General features: G+C 44.4%; 1 protein-coding gene across 27 annotated transcripts in view; it reads right to left on the bottom strand.

Annotated features, from left to right (window-relative positions):
• Positions 1 to 15,357, bottom strand: part of FYN (FYN proto-oncogene, Src family tyrosine kinase) — a 209,416-nt gene that overhangs the window by 52,696 nt on the left and 141,363 nt on the right. For all 27 annotated transcript variants that reach the window (XM_081530570.1, XM_081530554.1, XM_081530569.1 and 24 more), the window contains one exon: positions 652 to 909. In XM_081530570.1, the coding sequence (XP_081386696.1) occupies positions 652 to 898 (247 nt within the window). In that variant the 5' untranslated portion in view covers positions 899 to 909. The remainder of the gene's footprint in view (positions 1 to 651; positions 910 to 15,357) is intronic.

Below are 15,357 nucleotides of genomic sequence, written 5' to 3'. Positions count from 1 at the left end.
CTTAAGGATACACAAGATTCAATTTTAAAATACAAAAGTGATGAAAATAATTGAGGGCTGATAAACTCTGTCATATAGAAGACAATGGGAGGATCAGAGAGAGAGAATCACTGAAGACAAATTGTCAAAAAATAATGTAGCCAAATGACCCCACCAGCTGGGAAGTGACGGGCAGGATGGAGGTTAATTAGGAAGCTGAAAGGGCAGGTACTCCCCTGGAAACGCTCTGAACTGGGGGTTGTGGGGAAGGAGTGCTTTCATAGCTGGAGAACTCAAAACATCCACGCTCAGATCCAGTCCTGAAACTTCTGATTCAACAGATCTGGGATGGGAGGGGGGCGGGGCTCAGGTATCTATATTTTGAAAAAGCTGCCTAGTTATTCCGAGCCAGCCAGCCAAGGTTGAGAGCCACTGGCCTCAAGTGACTCAGCAGAAAGTTGTGCCTCGTAACCCTCACAGAATCCTCACAGGGCAGCAGCTGCGGGACCCCCACGCCGCTGTTGTCAGTATCTAGATTTGTCCATCAAGCTCTGGTGATTTTTAAGAGCCTTTCATCTGGTAGCGGTGAGCTGCAGAGGGATTAAAAACTTAAATGTCAAAGGAGCACAAATGTTCAGTTGCCAAAAGATTTAAGAGCAGCTTCATCCTGACCTGTTCCTCCTCTCGTTCGCAAGGTCCCAGTATGAGACGAAGAGTTCACACCCCCAAAGACGGTGAGTCCTTGGCCCCCGGCCCCGTGGAAGTTGTTGTAGTTCGGGATGGAGGTCACGCCGAAGCTGGGGTAGTGCTGAGGAGTGGGGTCTGTACCATAGCGGTACCCGGAGCTCTGGTTCAGACTGCCATCCCTCTCCTCCGTCAGTTTTGTTGCTTCTTTATCCTTACATTGCACACAGCCCATTATCTAAATTCCTGTCGAAAACAAACAGAAAGAGGCACGTGAAGTTGGATGCCCCCTAGTGGCTGGGTTGCTTGACTATAAAGGGGAATCTTTTACAAAGCTCGCCATGCGGTATTTCAGGCCTAGAGGGCCATGGAAAGCAGTGGCTGGGGCTGATGGCTGGAAGCAATCTCAGTGCCCTTAACTTGACCATCACATTTATTCCTCATATGCTCTGGGCGATGGGATCCACACAGAGCATGATGTTCACCATGCAGTATTTTCCTTCACATGAGATCTGCACCCTTACAATCCTGTAATATCAGATACCTGCCTAAAGACTGTCCAATACTATAACTTGCTTTTCTCTAGTCACCTTAAAAAACAGTGTATGCTCTCAAAAATGAGTCTGTGCAGTATTAGAATAAAACATTAGAATAAAAACCTCCATCACAGCAAAGGAAATCTAAAGAGAATACAGGAGTGTTGGAAAAGCCAGAATATAGCCCTTAAAGAGCTCACTGTACTTCTTCATTCATGGGTACTCATTCACAGACACACATTTGGTAAATTTTAAGCAATAAGATGATAAGTATCAAAATTAAGAAATAATCACTGGATGAAAAAAATACAGTTGGCAGAAACTAAGAGGTCTGAGTGTATTTGCAGGATGTCATGATAGCCTACAGTCACAAAATCATTTAAACAGGCTAATTAACTTTTAAAATTTCCATTAGCTTTTGACATCTTTCAGAAACACTTAAAAGCTCATTCGCATGTTCTAGAATTAGTGGTGAATTAAAACTTGAGTCACTGTCACCCGCTCCTCCTTCCAACCAAACCTACTGTGTCTGTGCTGGTCTCAGTAAAGGGCATCAGCCAAGACCCACATGTTCTCGTAAAAGTCCTGAAGCTCTTCCGTCACTGGCTCCTCTTCGTTTACTTCTCAGTCCTCCTGTCTCTCACTCTACCATCCAAACATGCCTAACTTCTCAGTGCTTAAGATTCTATCCTTCCACTCACCTTTCATCCTTGGTACATGGCTTTGAACCCTTTTGTCCTCTCCTCTCTGTTTGTTTTTTTTTTTGATATGGACCATTTAAAAAAAGTCTATATTTGTTACAATATTGTTTCTGTTTTGTATTTTGGTTTTTTGGCCAAGGAGACATGTGGGATCTTAGCTTCCTGACCGGGGGTTGAACCCACACTCCCTCCATTGGAAGGTGAAATCTTAACCACTGGACCGCCGGGGGGAAGTAAGTCCCTCCCTCTCCCTCTGTGATACACAAGATATCCTTTATGTCTCAGTTAAGACACCACTTCCTCTGCAAAGCCTTCTCTGATTCCCTGCCATCCCCCAGGCTGGGGTGCTGCTCTTCCTCAGTGTTCATATGGCATCTTGGTTTCTCTCATTACAGCATCTATTGCGCCATATGTAAACATGGCCTGTCCACTTGTCTCATTGCTCAATAGACTCTGAGTTCCAGGAAAGCAGGGTCCTGTCCATTTTTGTCATTGCTATATTGCTAGTGGCTGGCACATGGTGGGTGCTCAATAAAGAGCAATTGAATGAGCGGAAATTCTCTAACCCACTGTTTCTCTTTTATCCTTTCTGCCTCAAAGCTAATCCTTCTTCCAGCAACTTTTATCAGCAGCGTGCCCTGTGTTTTAGAATCTACTGGCATGTGTGAGAAGTGAAGAGGATTCAAAAACGGAAGATGAGTTGGTTAAATGACCCCACTTTGGACTGCAATACCCTTAACACCCTGTCCAGCTGACAGCGGGGAGGTAGAAAATGCAATGGATGTCCCTGCCAAAGCTCTGAAAAGTGGCCCATTTGGGACCAAAGAACCAAATAAGAAACACATGACATCATGTGTAATTACATGTATCCATTGGGGAGAGTACAGCTGGTACAGGACAAGAAGGGACACGAGGCGGTGAAGGGCAAGGAAAGAGCTAGCATCTCTCTATATCTTGCAAACCAAAATGGGGGTGCCATATCAGACACAGAGACTCTGGGGGGGGCACTTTTCTGAGCACTGCTTTCTTGCCGGTTGGGGTCATGGAATCAATATCAGACTGTTTAAGGCCCTCTCACATTACACGTTTCAATAAATACTTACTGAACTGAATGTCAGTTCCTGAGAATGGAAATGTTTGGAAACAAGCCGCCTGCTGCTCGAGCTGAGCTCACCAAATCTGGAACACATTTACACGTAAATCATTCCAGATTAACTTACAGTGTACTCTGTCCAACATGCTCTCTAACTTATGGTAAACGAATATGATTTTTAACAAGTTTCCAATAGGAAATGCAAAGTATCTCCAAGGCATGATTGGCTGAAGGATTTTCATCATTTGTTGTTGGTGTTATTTCACAAGACTGGTAAATATCTTGCTCACTTCATATTAACTCTTCCATGGTGGAACATTGCCCTGAGCTTTTTACAAAGGCCAACAGAAAACACTGCTTGTCCTAGGTGCTTTTCTCAGGGATTCCCCTGATCTGCTGTAATTAGAGGACGTGTGACCTGAATCACAGAATCATATCATTTATGCCAGTGGTTCTCAGCTGGGGGTGACTTTGTGGCCCATGACCAAGGGACATGTCTGGCTGCACAACTTGAGGGTAAGGAGGACTGCTGGTATCCAGTAGCAAGAGACCAAGGGTACTGCAAAGCCTCCTCGGCAAACAGGACAGCCTCTAACAACAAAGAATTACCTGGCCCCAAATGTGAATGCATGAAGGTTGAGAAATCCTGATTTATGAAGAAGAAAGAATTTATAGCTGTATCTTTGGAACAGTATAAGAGCTGTTTTCCTTATACGCATGTGATTAACACTGCAATCCAGAATGCCTTCCTTAAGGAGAACTGGTATGCTGGGGCGAAAAAGGCAATTTAAAAAACTGACATAAAAGTGCTGTTTTTTCTCAAGAAGTTCATTCCTTGTGACAGAGTAAACAATCTAAAACCACTGAGAACTCTCATTACAAACTACTCTTTCAATTCCATCAAAACAAAACCCTACATCAGAAACCTATTGAAAACGGAACCCTACATCTAACCAAACTAAGAAAAAAAATCTTTCAAGAGTCTACTGGGACCAGTCTCCCAGAGCTATCTAAGGTGCTGCCTCCGCGGCTGCAGTCTTCATTTTGCCCCAAATAAAATGTAACTCACAAATATCCAAGAAGAAAAAAATCTACTAAAAAAAGTATTACCACTGTAATAAGTGCTTTACAGCTTTTATATAATTCTATGAAATAATGGAAGGAAACAAATAGTAAGCTCCTTGGAAGCACTGATAATTCCTCAGTTTTTGTTTCATTATTGAATCCCCAGTGCCCAGAACAGTGTCTGAAACACAGCAGGTGCTCAATAAGTTATGTTTTACATGATTAAATGCAGAAACCTCAAACTCAATCAGAATCGTTTTGGAGAAAACAATTCTCTTTTCTAGAAGGGACAGCTCCGTTACCCCTTCATGTGCTTGCAATTTTGCGTAAGAAATGTTTCTGCGCGGATCTTGCTTACCCTCTTCACTTCGTTGACAAACATGAAGAAAAGGAAACAAATCAGGAAATGCAGGCTCAAGTCATTAAAAGCTAATTTCAATGAAAATATTTGTATAAGAACTTGTGGTCTTCCTCCCACTTGAAGTGGTCAGACTAACCATTTCCTGATGAAAGGGTCAGAAGACGCTATGAGTTGTACTGAGTGTGACTTCAGGCTCCTTGCCATGGAGAAAAGTTCTGAGCATTCAGGTTAAAATAAAAACATCCTTATTATGTTCAGTTTTGTAGTGTGGCTTTTATGGCCCATGCTGTACATCCATCGTGAACATATAACACACTAATACACTAGCTCAAGATCTGTGCGGCACTGGGAAATGCTGAATAATGCCATTCAAAAGTGGGGCCCTGGGAGTACTCTGAGCAGTAAATCATACATCATGACCATTCTCCTCTGCACATTACCATGCCTATAAAAAACTGATGCAAAGCACTTTGACCAGCAGGATCCTGTACCTGTAGTCAAGGTATAGATTAGAGCTATGAAGACCCCTATTCTCCAATCCTTCTGCAAACAGAGGGGCTCTGCTTCTACCATGTAAGTGAAACCTGATTTACTTAAAATTTCCTTAGTCTTGTGGGTGCTCTCATATGTGCCATAAGAGCATGAAACAATGGGCAGAAATCTCTAAAGAAAGAATCATCCCAGGACTTCCACGCCCCCTTCCTATGAGAGTGATGGACATCATCCATCCATCACATGGGCGGCCTCAGAATCCTTTTTCACGTAGGCCTTGAGTGGTTGATGGAAGTTGACGTAAAGGATGGACTCTATCTGCTACTCTGGGCACAGGCTACTTTGGTCTAGCATGAGTCTGGTGGAATGTACATTCCTTCTGCTGATGCCACAGAATCCGGTCTGGTCGGCTAGATGCACATTAAACACAGATTTGCCCACATTTCCTCATATGCCAATCAATGAAGCAACACCTGTATGCCCAGGTTATACCACAGCAGGACTTGTGAGATTTCAGGCATGTGTGAGAGCTAAGTACCAGAAAAGGAAAATAGCCACTGGCGGTCTTCTGCAAAAAGCAAATTATTTTCTCTTGAGACACACAAATAGGATAGCAGGAGGAGGAAGGTGAAACCGACAACAAACAATTTCAACAATGTAAGCCCTTTGCCTCAGAAACCAACTGAGGTGGGTGTGGAGAAGAGAAGAGCTCTCAGACATAAGTGGCATCAAGGCTCTTGAAAGCCCAGACTCTGGAGAGTAACAGGGAGACCACACTGGCCTGGGCGCTGATGTGGCATGATTCCCGGGGCTCTCAATCGCCATCCCTTTAGCTGGTCTCTGCTCTACCTGGCTGGGTATCACGATGAAAGTAAAAGAACGGGAAAGGGAACTAAACTGAGAACCTGGAAACCAAACACAAGTAACTGAGCTGGGGACAGCTGGAAAGGCACTCAAAGCTCAACTGTGGATTGACTACACAGCTGCATCAACTTCTCTGGGGAAAAGCAAAAACTGGCAGCTTCACAACCAAACACCCTTTTCTAGGCAACAGTAGTAGTAAGGCAAATGGATGAGATGTGGCAGAGTCACATGAGAAATGGACTGACTTCAGGACAGAAGACTCATTTCATGGCAGGGAACTCTTGATCCTTGTAAGACCGGAAATACCCACAAGAATCAACCTGAGGTATATTTCTGTGTCCTCGATGGGGAAACTAATCCCCTGAGAGTATGGGGAAGGCTTTCCTTAGCTTTCCCCATGGAACAGCTGGAAGCAGGACATTTGGAGACAGAGGAGGGCCTCACTGGTAGCAGTGGTAGTTGGGCCACAGTATCTGTCACTCCAGTGTCTCAGCCCCCTGCAGGCAGTACAGGCAGTGCTATCTTATGGGGACAGCCAGGACAGAGGGACCAGGGATGACTGGGGAGGCTGGAGAGAGACCAGGACCACGCTCGACTCTTTTTGAAGCACAAACACTCCCCAAAGCAGGGAAAAGGTCACAACTGGGATGGTATTTTGAGATGTGAACCACACACAGCATTGGTGCTGGGTCCAGCCAGTGGCTGCAGCCCAGTTATGAAAAACGAACACAAAAGACCATGCCAGTGAGGGAAAATCCTCTTTTTGGTGCCAACTGGAAGGCAGGTGTGAGGTACATGCCTTGCTGAAAAGGTGGTGTAGAACTCTAAGGTGTGCCCAAGATTCCCACCTCCTGTAGATAAGCCCCGGATAGTCCCTGGGGCTTGTGGATGATGGGATCATGGCTCCTGTGTTTAGGGTCTCTTATTTGGCACAGTTGATTTTAATTGAAGAGGGATTATCCTAGATAGACCTGACATCATCATGTGAGCCCTTGTAAGGAACTGGCTTTTTTTTGGAGGAGTAGATTCAAAGTGTGAAAGGCATTTCATGGGAGGGATATTTTCCACTGCTGGCTTTGAAGACAGAAGTTATGTAGCCAGGGATATGGGTGGACTCTAGGAGCTAAGAACAGACCCCACCTGGCAGACTGCAAAGAAACTGGGACCTCAGTCCAAACACAAGGAACTACTGAGTTGGGTCAAGAAGCCTAAAAAACCTGGAAATGAATTCTTTCCCATTCAAGCTTCCAGATGAGAATGCTATTAGCCAATACACTGATTTCAGCCTTGCAAGCAGAGAGAGCAGCCACATTGTGTCTGGACTTGTGACTCAGAACTGTTAGCTGATAAATGGGTGTTGTTTTAAATCAGGAAGTCTGTCATAATTTGTTACAGGGCAACAGAAAACAAATACTTATATTATGGTGGGATGGGGCATCACAGAGATGAAGGCTCCCAATCTCAGCAATGATGACCATTATCAAGTGAAGGTGCACTGCAAGCCAGGTGCTGTGCTATGTATGTACTGGAATGTGTCTTCTCACTAAATTTTCATGACAGCCCTAAGACGGGGGATTGCTATTTGCTTTCACTGTACGATGGAGGATCAGAGAGGTTTGGGAATTTGTCCACAGCTCAGTCAGGGGTGGAGACGGGATTTGAAGCCAGACAGGCTGATTTCATGGCCAGTCCACGGAGCCTCTACACTAGCCTTGCCTCCTGCCCCCTGGAATCTGGGTCAGTCCATGCAAGGGTGTGGGCACCAGGGTGGGAGGAGGGGAGGGAGAGACCAGTGGAGAAGGTCCCTGACTCCACAGAACCCAACTTCGTGTGCATGACTAATGGACGCCTCGATTTCAGGGACTGGGCCCCGCTCCTCCAGATTCCCAGCCCACTCCCCGAGACAGCGGGCTTGGCAAGGGTGCTGGGACCACGCCAGGTGTGGTGAGTCACCAGCTTCCTTGATGTGGTTTGGCATCTTAATGAACACTTGTGCCAATGACATTAGAGCAGCCCTTAGTTTCCTGATACTTCCTAGACGTGGCAGGATATTTATAGATACCAGAAAGGAGTCAGCATTGGGCTCCTTAGGGTAAAACAGAGCTGTCCTACTGCATTGAAAACATGATGCGCTTTACATCATGTAATCTTTCTGGAACATGTTTACTGCATAAACTGAGCTATACACATGTAATGCTTCTCCCAAGCACAACAATAACAGATTTCTACTCTGGGGAGCCCTGAGAGTGACAGCCCCCCACCAAACACAGGTGATAAAATAATACTACATCTTTGTGGTGAGAAGAAGTGAAAGGAGGAACATCTACAAGGCAGACACTTGCCACATGCAACAATGGCAGAACCAGAGCCTGTTGAAAAATCAAATTAAAACTTTGATTCAGAAACAATAAGAGGTGGAGTTGGACTCATCGGATCACTGATGCTCGGCTTTGCAACAACGGCCTTTGGAGGGTGAGGAGGAAGGACCTTGTTCCATACCACACAGCAAGGGAACCGAACTAACAGAAATCACTCTTAAAATGTCACATTACTGTAAGAAAAAGCCACATTCCTGACCTAGAATATCTGCTGGCTTCCTCTTTCTGGCTTGTCCTGTTCAAATGACCCTCAGGCTGCTAGGCAGCAGCTTATACCCTGGCAGCACATTCTCTTTCCCTCTGTACAACCTTCCACTCCCTGACGCCCAGGGACCCACAAGCACTTAATAAAAAGAAATGGAAGCATTAGACCCCAATGGTGAGATTTAACACTGCAGTCAACTAACTGCTGGAACCATTCCCAAACCCAAATGGACAAATGAGGTTTTAATAGCAAACTGTGGAAAAGCTCCAAAAGGAGTGAAGAACACTTTCTTCTTATATCCACTTCACTTTTGGATGTCAAGGTTAAGAGAAGAGTGAATGGTGATAAAAATAAAGGTAGATTTAAACTGTCTATGCCTAACAAAGGGTTCAGAAAGAAACAGAGCACTGATTGTTCTTCAGACCTTCCCCCACCACTTCTTGGACCACTGAAAAATTCCTTGTGGTTAGCACTTTAAAATTTTGTCTTATTTTTATTGAGATATAATTCATATGCCATAAAATCACCCTCTTGAAGTTTACGGTTTAGTGGTTTTTAACATATTTGCAAAGGAACCATTACCACTATCTAATTCCAACATTTTCATCACCCCAAAAAGAAACGTGTACCCATTAAGCAATTACTTCCCATCCCATTCTCAGCCTAGCCCTTGGCAACCACTAATCTACTTTATGTCTCTATGGATTTGCCTCTTCTGTACAATATGTGGCTTTTCTGACTTGCTACTTGACATAACATTCATAGGTGACTTAGTACTTCATTCCTTTTTATGGCTGAAGGTACTCTATTGTATGTATATATCACTTGTTTATTGATCATCAGCTGATAGACATGTGGGTTGTTCCCACTTTTGGCTATTATGAATAATGCTGCTGTAAACATTCATGAACAAGCTTTTGTGTGGACATATGCTTTCAATTCTCTAGGGTTAACATTTTAACATATAAGGAATATACAGATAAGAAAACTCTAAGATTAGGTAAATAGGAAAGCATGTGAACTGGCAATTCAAAGAAAGTAAAAAACAACCTTAAAATATATTTCCCTTCAGTGGTAATCAAAGCAACACAATTTAGATTGGTGAGTTATTTTCACCTCTAAGTTAATGAAATTTTAAGAAGATGTTTGCCCAATAGTGATGACTATTCTCATACACTGCTGACAGAAGACCAGGAGTTAGCGTGTAACTTTTTGTAAACCAACTGGGCAATATTATTAAAAAAAAAAAGAACAAAACAACAAAACTTAAAAATGGGTCTTCTCTTTAACCTCTGAATCTGTGCTAGAGAGACACTTTTTAAAAAAATGACATGAAGAGATCCTATGAGGTGTTACTTATAATTCAAACAATTATAAAGTGTGCTAATTATTTAATAAGAAGACAATAGCTAAGTATATTGTAGGGCCATAATGTAAAGTTAAACAGAAGTTAAAACTTATGCTTAAAGAAGATTATTACTAACATGGAAAAAATGCTCCTGCTATAATAAGAAGGCTTACACGATTGCAAGTAGGTAACAAATGCCTAGAGAAATCTTTGGAAGGAAAGATACCAAGATGCTTGCTGGTTGTGTGCAGGGGATAACGTTATGGGCAATATTCTTTCTTCTTGGTTTCTTTGTTTCTCAGACTTTCTATACTGAGAATCCACCATTTTTAAAAATGAGAATAAATCATCTTGACTTGTTAATAAGAAAGGTCCTTTTACTCTCATCAATAACTGACTTAATTTGTGTATAAGTGGATAACAACCATAAAATGATGATGTATGCATTGTGAGCTGAAAAATTAAGAGAGGGAGAGACAGTGATTGATTCCCAAGGCTACTAAGAGGCAACCACTCCTTCCAGAAGTTGTCAAGATAAAAGGTATCAAAGGACAGAGAGACTTCTGAGTGTGTTTTCATCACATCTGTGCTGGGAAGTGGGCAGAGAGGGAGCAGAACTGAGAGCGGGTGGCAAACGGACATAGAGCCCCCAGAGAAATCTAATTAGGGGCACAGATTAAGCAAAGCTGTGATATACAACTGACTCAGAGGACCATGGAGATGGTGAGTGGCAGAATCTGTGCTAACAGAACCAGGAGTGGGGTGGTTGGCTGAGTGAGTTCTCGAGAATCTCTAGGTCCCAAGTTCCTAGGTGGCTGGGGAAACCCAGGAAACTCAGATGATAATACTTAAGTCACCCTTGAAACCCAACCAAGGGGCTCTGGTTATGGAGAATCTGTAGGACCTCTCTGTGAGTGTAGGCCTGAAGACCCCACATGGATACAGATCCAAGAGGGTGGAGGATGAAGTAAAGTACTGCTGTTCTTGGGATGCTTGTTACAGGCAAAGGGACTTGCTTGGGGCACCAGACAGGAAAGTTCCGAATTTTGCTCTCACTTGTCCTCTTGTTGCCTTCACCCTTTCTTGTTGGGATGTTCAGCCTTCTGAGGCCTTGACTTTTGAGCCACAAGCCCTAGAATCTGGGGCAATCCAAGCAGGGCATGGAACAATAACCAACAGAGGTTTATTTGACGTGAAGTTTTTCAGAAACACAAAAGTTCCAACAGAGAGGTTTCTTCCTAATGTAGATCTTTGGGGTCAAGCCTCTTTCCACTCTCCTTGGCCCTGTTATCGAAAAACAATTACAGGAAAACAAAAATAAAAACAAAAATGTAGGCTTCTATTTGTGAATCAGCAAAGAGAAACAGGAAAGTCAGTGTCACATCTGGGCCATGGTGGCAGACACTGGCTTTCTGGGCTGAACTGGCCGAGGGCCCGAGGGTCAGGCTGTCACCTGGCAGAGCCACAAGAAAGCACACTAGCACAAAGCAGCTGCTTGAACAGGCGTCATCAATGTCCCCTCCCTGCCAACCCGAGGGGGCTCGCTCTCCAAGGCTGGACAAAAACTAGCTCTGCCAATCTTTCCAGGGTCTATAGAGGTTCCTTGCCAGATGATTCTGCAAATGGGGCCTCCTCCTTTCAAAATACAGTGAATTCTTTTTTCCTTTAATTCACCAGTTCCAGCCAGGAAGATCCATTCCTTTCAAGAAACAGAATGGACTCTGAGTAAGCATATTTTACTTTCTTCTTTTTTACCCTTGAGCACGTGTCTGTGTTGACCGCAACTTCCCTTTCCACTGATTATGTATCTGGTTTATGAAGTCAGAGCCTGTCAAAATCTCTTTCCCTGAGAATCTGGTGGTGGGGTCATTTGCATTGTGTTTCTGGAATTGAGGCTGAGGCCTTTTCTTTGAAGAAGGACTTGAAGCCTGGTCCCTCCTCCCCTGGATCTTTATGTTGGCACTTTCTCAAGTTGCAAGGAATCAGCAACACCAGCAGTCATAACTTTTGCATCCCTCGCAGTGGTTTAGAATTTCAAAGCTTCTTGGCAGCTGTTTTGGTGTGAATGCTGATAAAGTGGCTATCAGAAAACAGGTCCCTAATTCCATGGCCTCCACTGGGACAGGGAACAACTGTGAGGGTGGTGATGGGAACAAAGAGAGCATAGAGGCCAACTGCCTCTGGGCAGCCTCCTCCTGCCATCTCCTCGCCTAAAGGAAATGAGAACAGCCTCTGCCTTCCCCTTGAGTTTAATTTCCTCACTCTTGGTGAGCCCAGTGAGCTTGATTATGTGGTACCTGCTTCAGTGACGCTTTCTCAAGAGGTCTCACTCATGAACACAAAGTTGAATGCCAACACAGACACAAGGAAATTAAAGGAGGGAGATAATAAGTAGGAGAAAGAGAACATGGAACTCAACGAAAGCAATCAGTGATGCTTTCCCCAGGAGGTATTAAACTGGGATTTGGGATGACAAATTGTGGCCACATTGTGTGGAAGGAACTTGGGTTATGTGGGCTGGACCACTCATTGATTTACTTGGCAGGCAAAATCCAGTCAGATTTATGTTAGCAAATCCAAAAAAGGGAAGACTTAGTTTACATACCACCATACATTTTATGGTAAAAGCAATTCAATATTGACTTTTCACTTGGCATATACAAAAGGCAGAATTTTTTTTTTCCCCCCAGAGTGTTGTCTTGTGGAGTTACTGAATCTGAGATTATCTCCATAAAGACAGCACAGCTGTTTATCTTGCCTTTTTCTGAGAGCTTGCAGGATTCTGGTATCAGATATGGTTGCCCTGGGCCTGAAGGGTCAGAAGTCCAAATCCACATCACTGAACAGAAAGGAGTAGTGGGTGGATGGAAGCTGGTGAGGGGTGGGGCAGACTGACAGCTGTCCCACCAAATCCACCCCGCTTCTTCCACAGTAACAGAATTTTAGCTAGGTATGCGGCTAGACAGCTAGAGACCACATTTTCAGACTCCCTTGCAGCTAGGTGTGGCCTTGTCACTTAATTCTGGACAACTGGTTGAGAGTGGGTGTGATATACTCAACTCTTGCATTCCTCAAGAGAGAGTGGGCTGCCCTCCATTCTCTTTCCCACTTCCTGTGGGCTGGGAAGTGAACGTGGTGCTGGTAAACTGGCATGAACCAGGCAGAGGATGCCAACCTACCAGGGAAGAGCAGAGCAGCACGCCAGAAGGAACCTGGGCCCGGGTGGCCTTGTGGAACGCAGCTTTACCACCCAAAGCTCTGACCATACCATGAGCGGCAGGAACACCTATCCTGCGTGAGCCGCTAGTTCTCCAGGGGAGCGAAATGGGGGCTTTTTGTTAAACAGGTAGTCTGTACCCCAACACAAGGAGGAAGTAAATCTAACACAGACGTCAAGGGGGCGGGGCTCTGCTGGCCACCTGTTTGCTTTTTCCCCAGACTCGAGAACCAAGAAGAGCTTCTAACCTCCTTTGACACTGACAGTTAAACTTGGATTAAGGTGGGTTAGTAGAATAACAAGCATAATGAATAGTAACAAAAGCTACCATTTATAAAGAACTTATTTTCTGCTTAGTACTTCACATATGGCATTTCATTCAATCTGCACAGTAGGATATTATATTGTTAAGAAACCTTTGTTGTTTAGTTGCTAAGTCATGTCTGACTCTTTTTTTTTGTTTTTTGTTTTTTCATGTCTGACTCTTTAGTGACCCCATGGACTTTAGCCCACCAGGCTCCTCTGTCCATGGGATTTCCCAGGCAAGAATACTGGGGTGGTTTGCCATGCCCTCCTCTAGCAGATCTTCCTGACCCAGGGATCAAACTTGCATCTCCTGCTTGGCAGGCAGATTCTTTACCACTGAACCACCAGGGACCTTGGGCTCACAGAATTTAAGTAACTTGTCCAGAGTCACCCAGTTAGTAGACCTGGACCTGACTATCCCATTCTGCCTTTTGAGAAGAATGTTCTGTTCCTCATAAGAAGACAGATTTAATGATGTGAAAATGTTAGTGATGTGATAGGAGCTGGGCAATGCTATGTCCTACAGGTTTTATTTTTTACACTATGGCTTACAGTGTTCTTTTCTTGAAGTAATCTAGTTTAGGGCTAGATTCCAAGTTTCTAGGACATCTTGGTCCCAGGCACTTGGTCTAGAGAAGGTCTGGAAGCAGTGGCATAGCCTTAACAAGGCTGCTGAGCAGCCATGTGGTGTGGAGTATGTCACTCCAACACTGTGCAGCCCGGTTTTCTCATCAATCAAGCAGTAGTCTTTGACAAGCAGCTTTCAGGGTTCGTTCCAAGCCTCACATTCCTGAAGGGGCCCAGAGCCCTTCTGCACATATTCAGGTAGAGCTGAGTCCCCAGACAGCTCTCCACTCTCCTCAGCCCTAGGCTGAACCTTATCAATCATGGGGACTCATAGAGGGACCTTGATATGTGGTCAGGTTTGGCTTTGAATGCTCAGATGTCCCCCGCCATGGCCAGAGCCTGCATCATGAATATTATGAGAGTTTTACCAATGTAATGGGAGCCGGGCATTGCTATATCCTACAGTTTTTTATTTTTTTACACTATGGCTTAAAGCACTCTTTCTTACTGTGCTTTTCAGAAGACTTGACTATGTCCTCCACTTCCCTCTGTTGCTAAAATGAAGAGTAACTTATGATCTGGCTCAACCAGCCCAGGCATTTATAACCTGCTTTGGTCTTGAGCCACCTCCTCTCTCACCACACCTCAGCTCCATTCCTCTCCTGCTCTACCCTAGGGTTGCTAGGTACAGCTGTTCTCCTCCCGAACTGCTAGAGATGAGGAAGTTAATAAGAAAACAAACATAAGAACAAACCTCCCATCCTCCTAAACAAAAGTTACTCGGAAATCACCATAGTAACAAATCACCAGTTTCCAACTGTCTCAAGTCCCTTGCATTCTCGTCGCTTTGCACACATCCTTTTATCTACACTCAGCCCTACCTCCAGCCTTTGTTCAGCAGACACATTCTGATTCCCTCTACATGACAGGAGCTGTGCAAGGACCTGTGGATATAAAGTCAAGTATACAAGGCCCTGCCTTCGAGGTGCTTGTATATACTTAGGAGGGAGATAAGCCACTGAATCAATGGACTCAGGTTGGGGAGTGAGTGCAGAGGGAGCCCCAAATCAGCCAGGTTGGCAGCTATGAAGGTGACTGGACACTGGCCCAGGTGAGGAGGGGGTGGGCTGCTCATGGAGAGCAGAGGTGTGTTATGGCACAGCTCTAAGTGGCTAACTTGACTTTGTCCCATATTTACAGAGCACTGGAACATGCGCCGGGCATATTGTGAGGCTCTGGGCTACAGAATGAAGGTACCTCCTGCTAAAAAAAAGCTTATAGCTTAATGGAATGGATGTGCGCAGCTCAAAAGGTGGCTGGAAATGAAGCCAGATCATAAACAACTACCTGTCTGTTCTATGGCGTGTTCACTATGGTGCCCAAAGCATTGCTATGTGCAATAAGAAAATTATCTCATTTGATCCATCAACAGCCTGTGAACTGGGAATTATCATCATTGGCACTGTTTTACAGATGCAGGAATAAGTACAGGAACGTCAAGCTACTTGCCCAAGGACTCATAGCTCAATTGACTTCGATTTTAACCCACACCTGACTGAAT

Source organism: Giraffa tippelskirchi, chromosome 9 (assembly GCF_054371585.1).
Source record: "Giraffa tippelskirchi isolate mGirTip1 chromosome 9, T2T-mGirTip1v1.2.pri, whole genome shotgun sequence".
Classification (NCBI taxonomy): Eukaryota; Metazoa; Chordata; class Mammalia; order Artiodactyla; family Giraffidae; genus Giraffa; species Giraffa tippelskirchi.
This window is presented reverse-complemented; position numbering and strand designations above follow the sequence as displayed.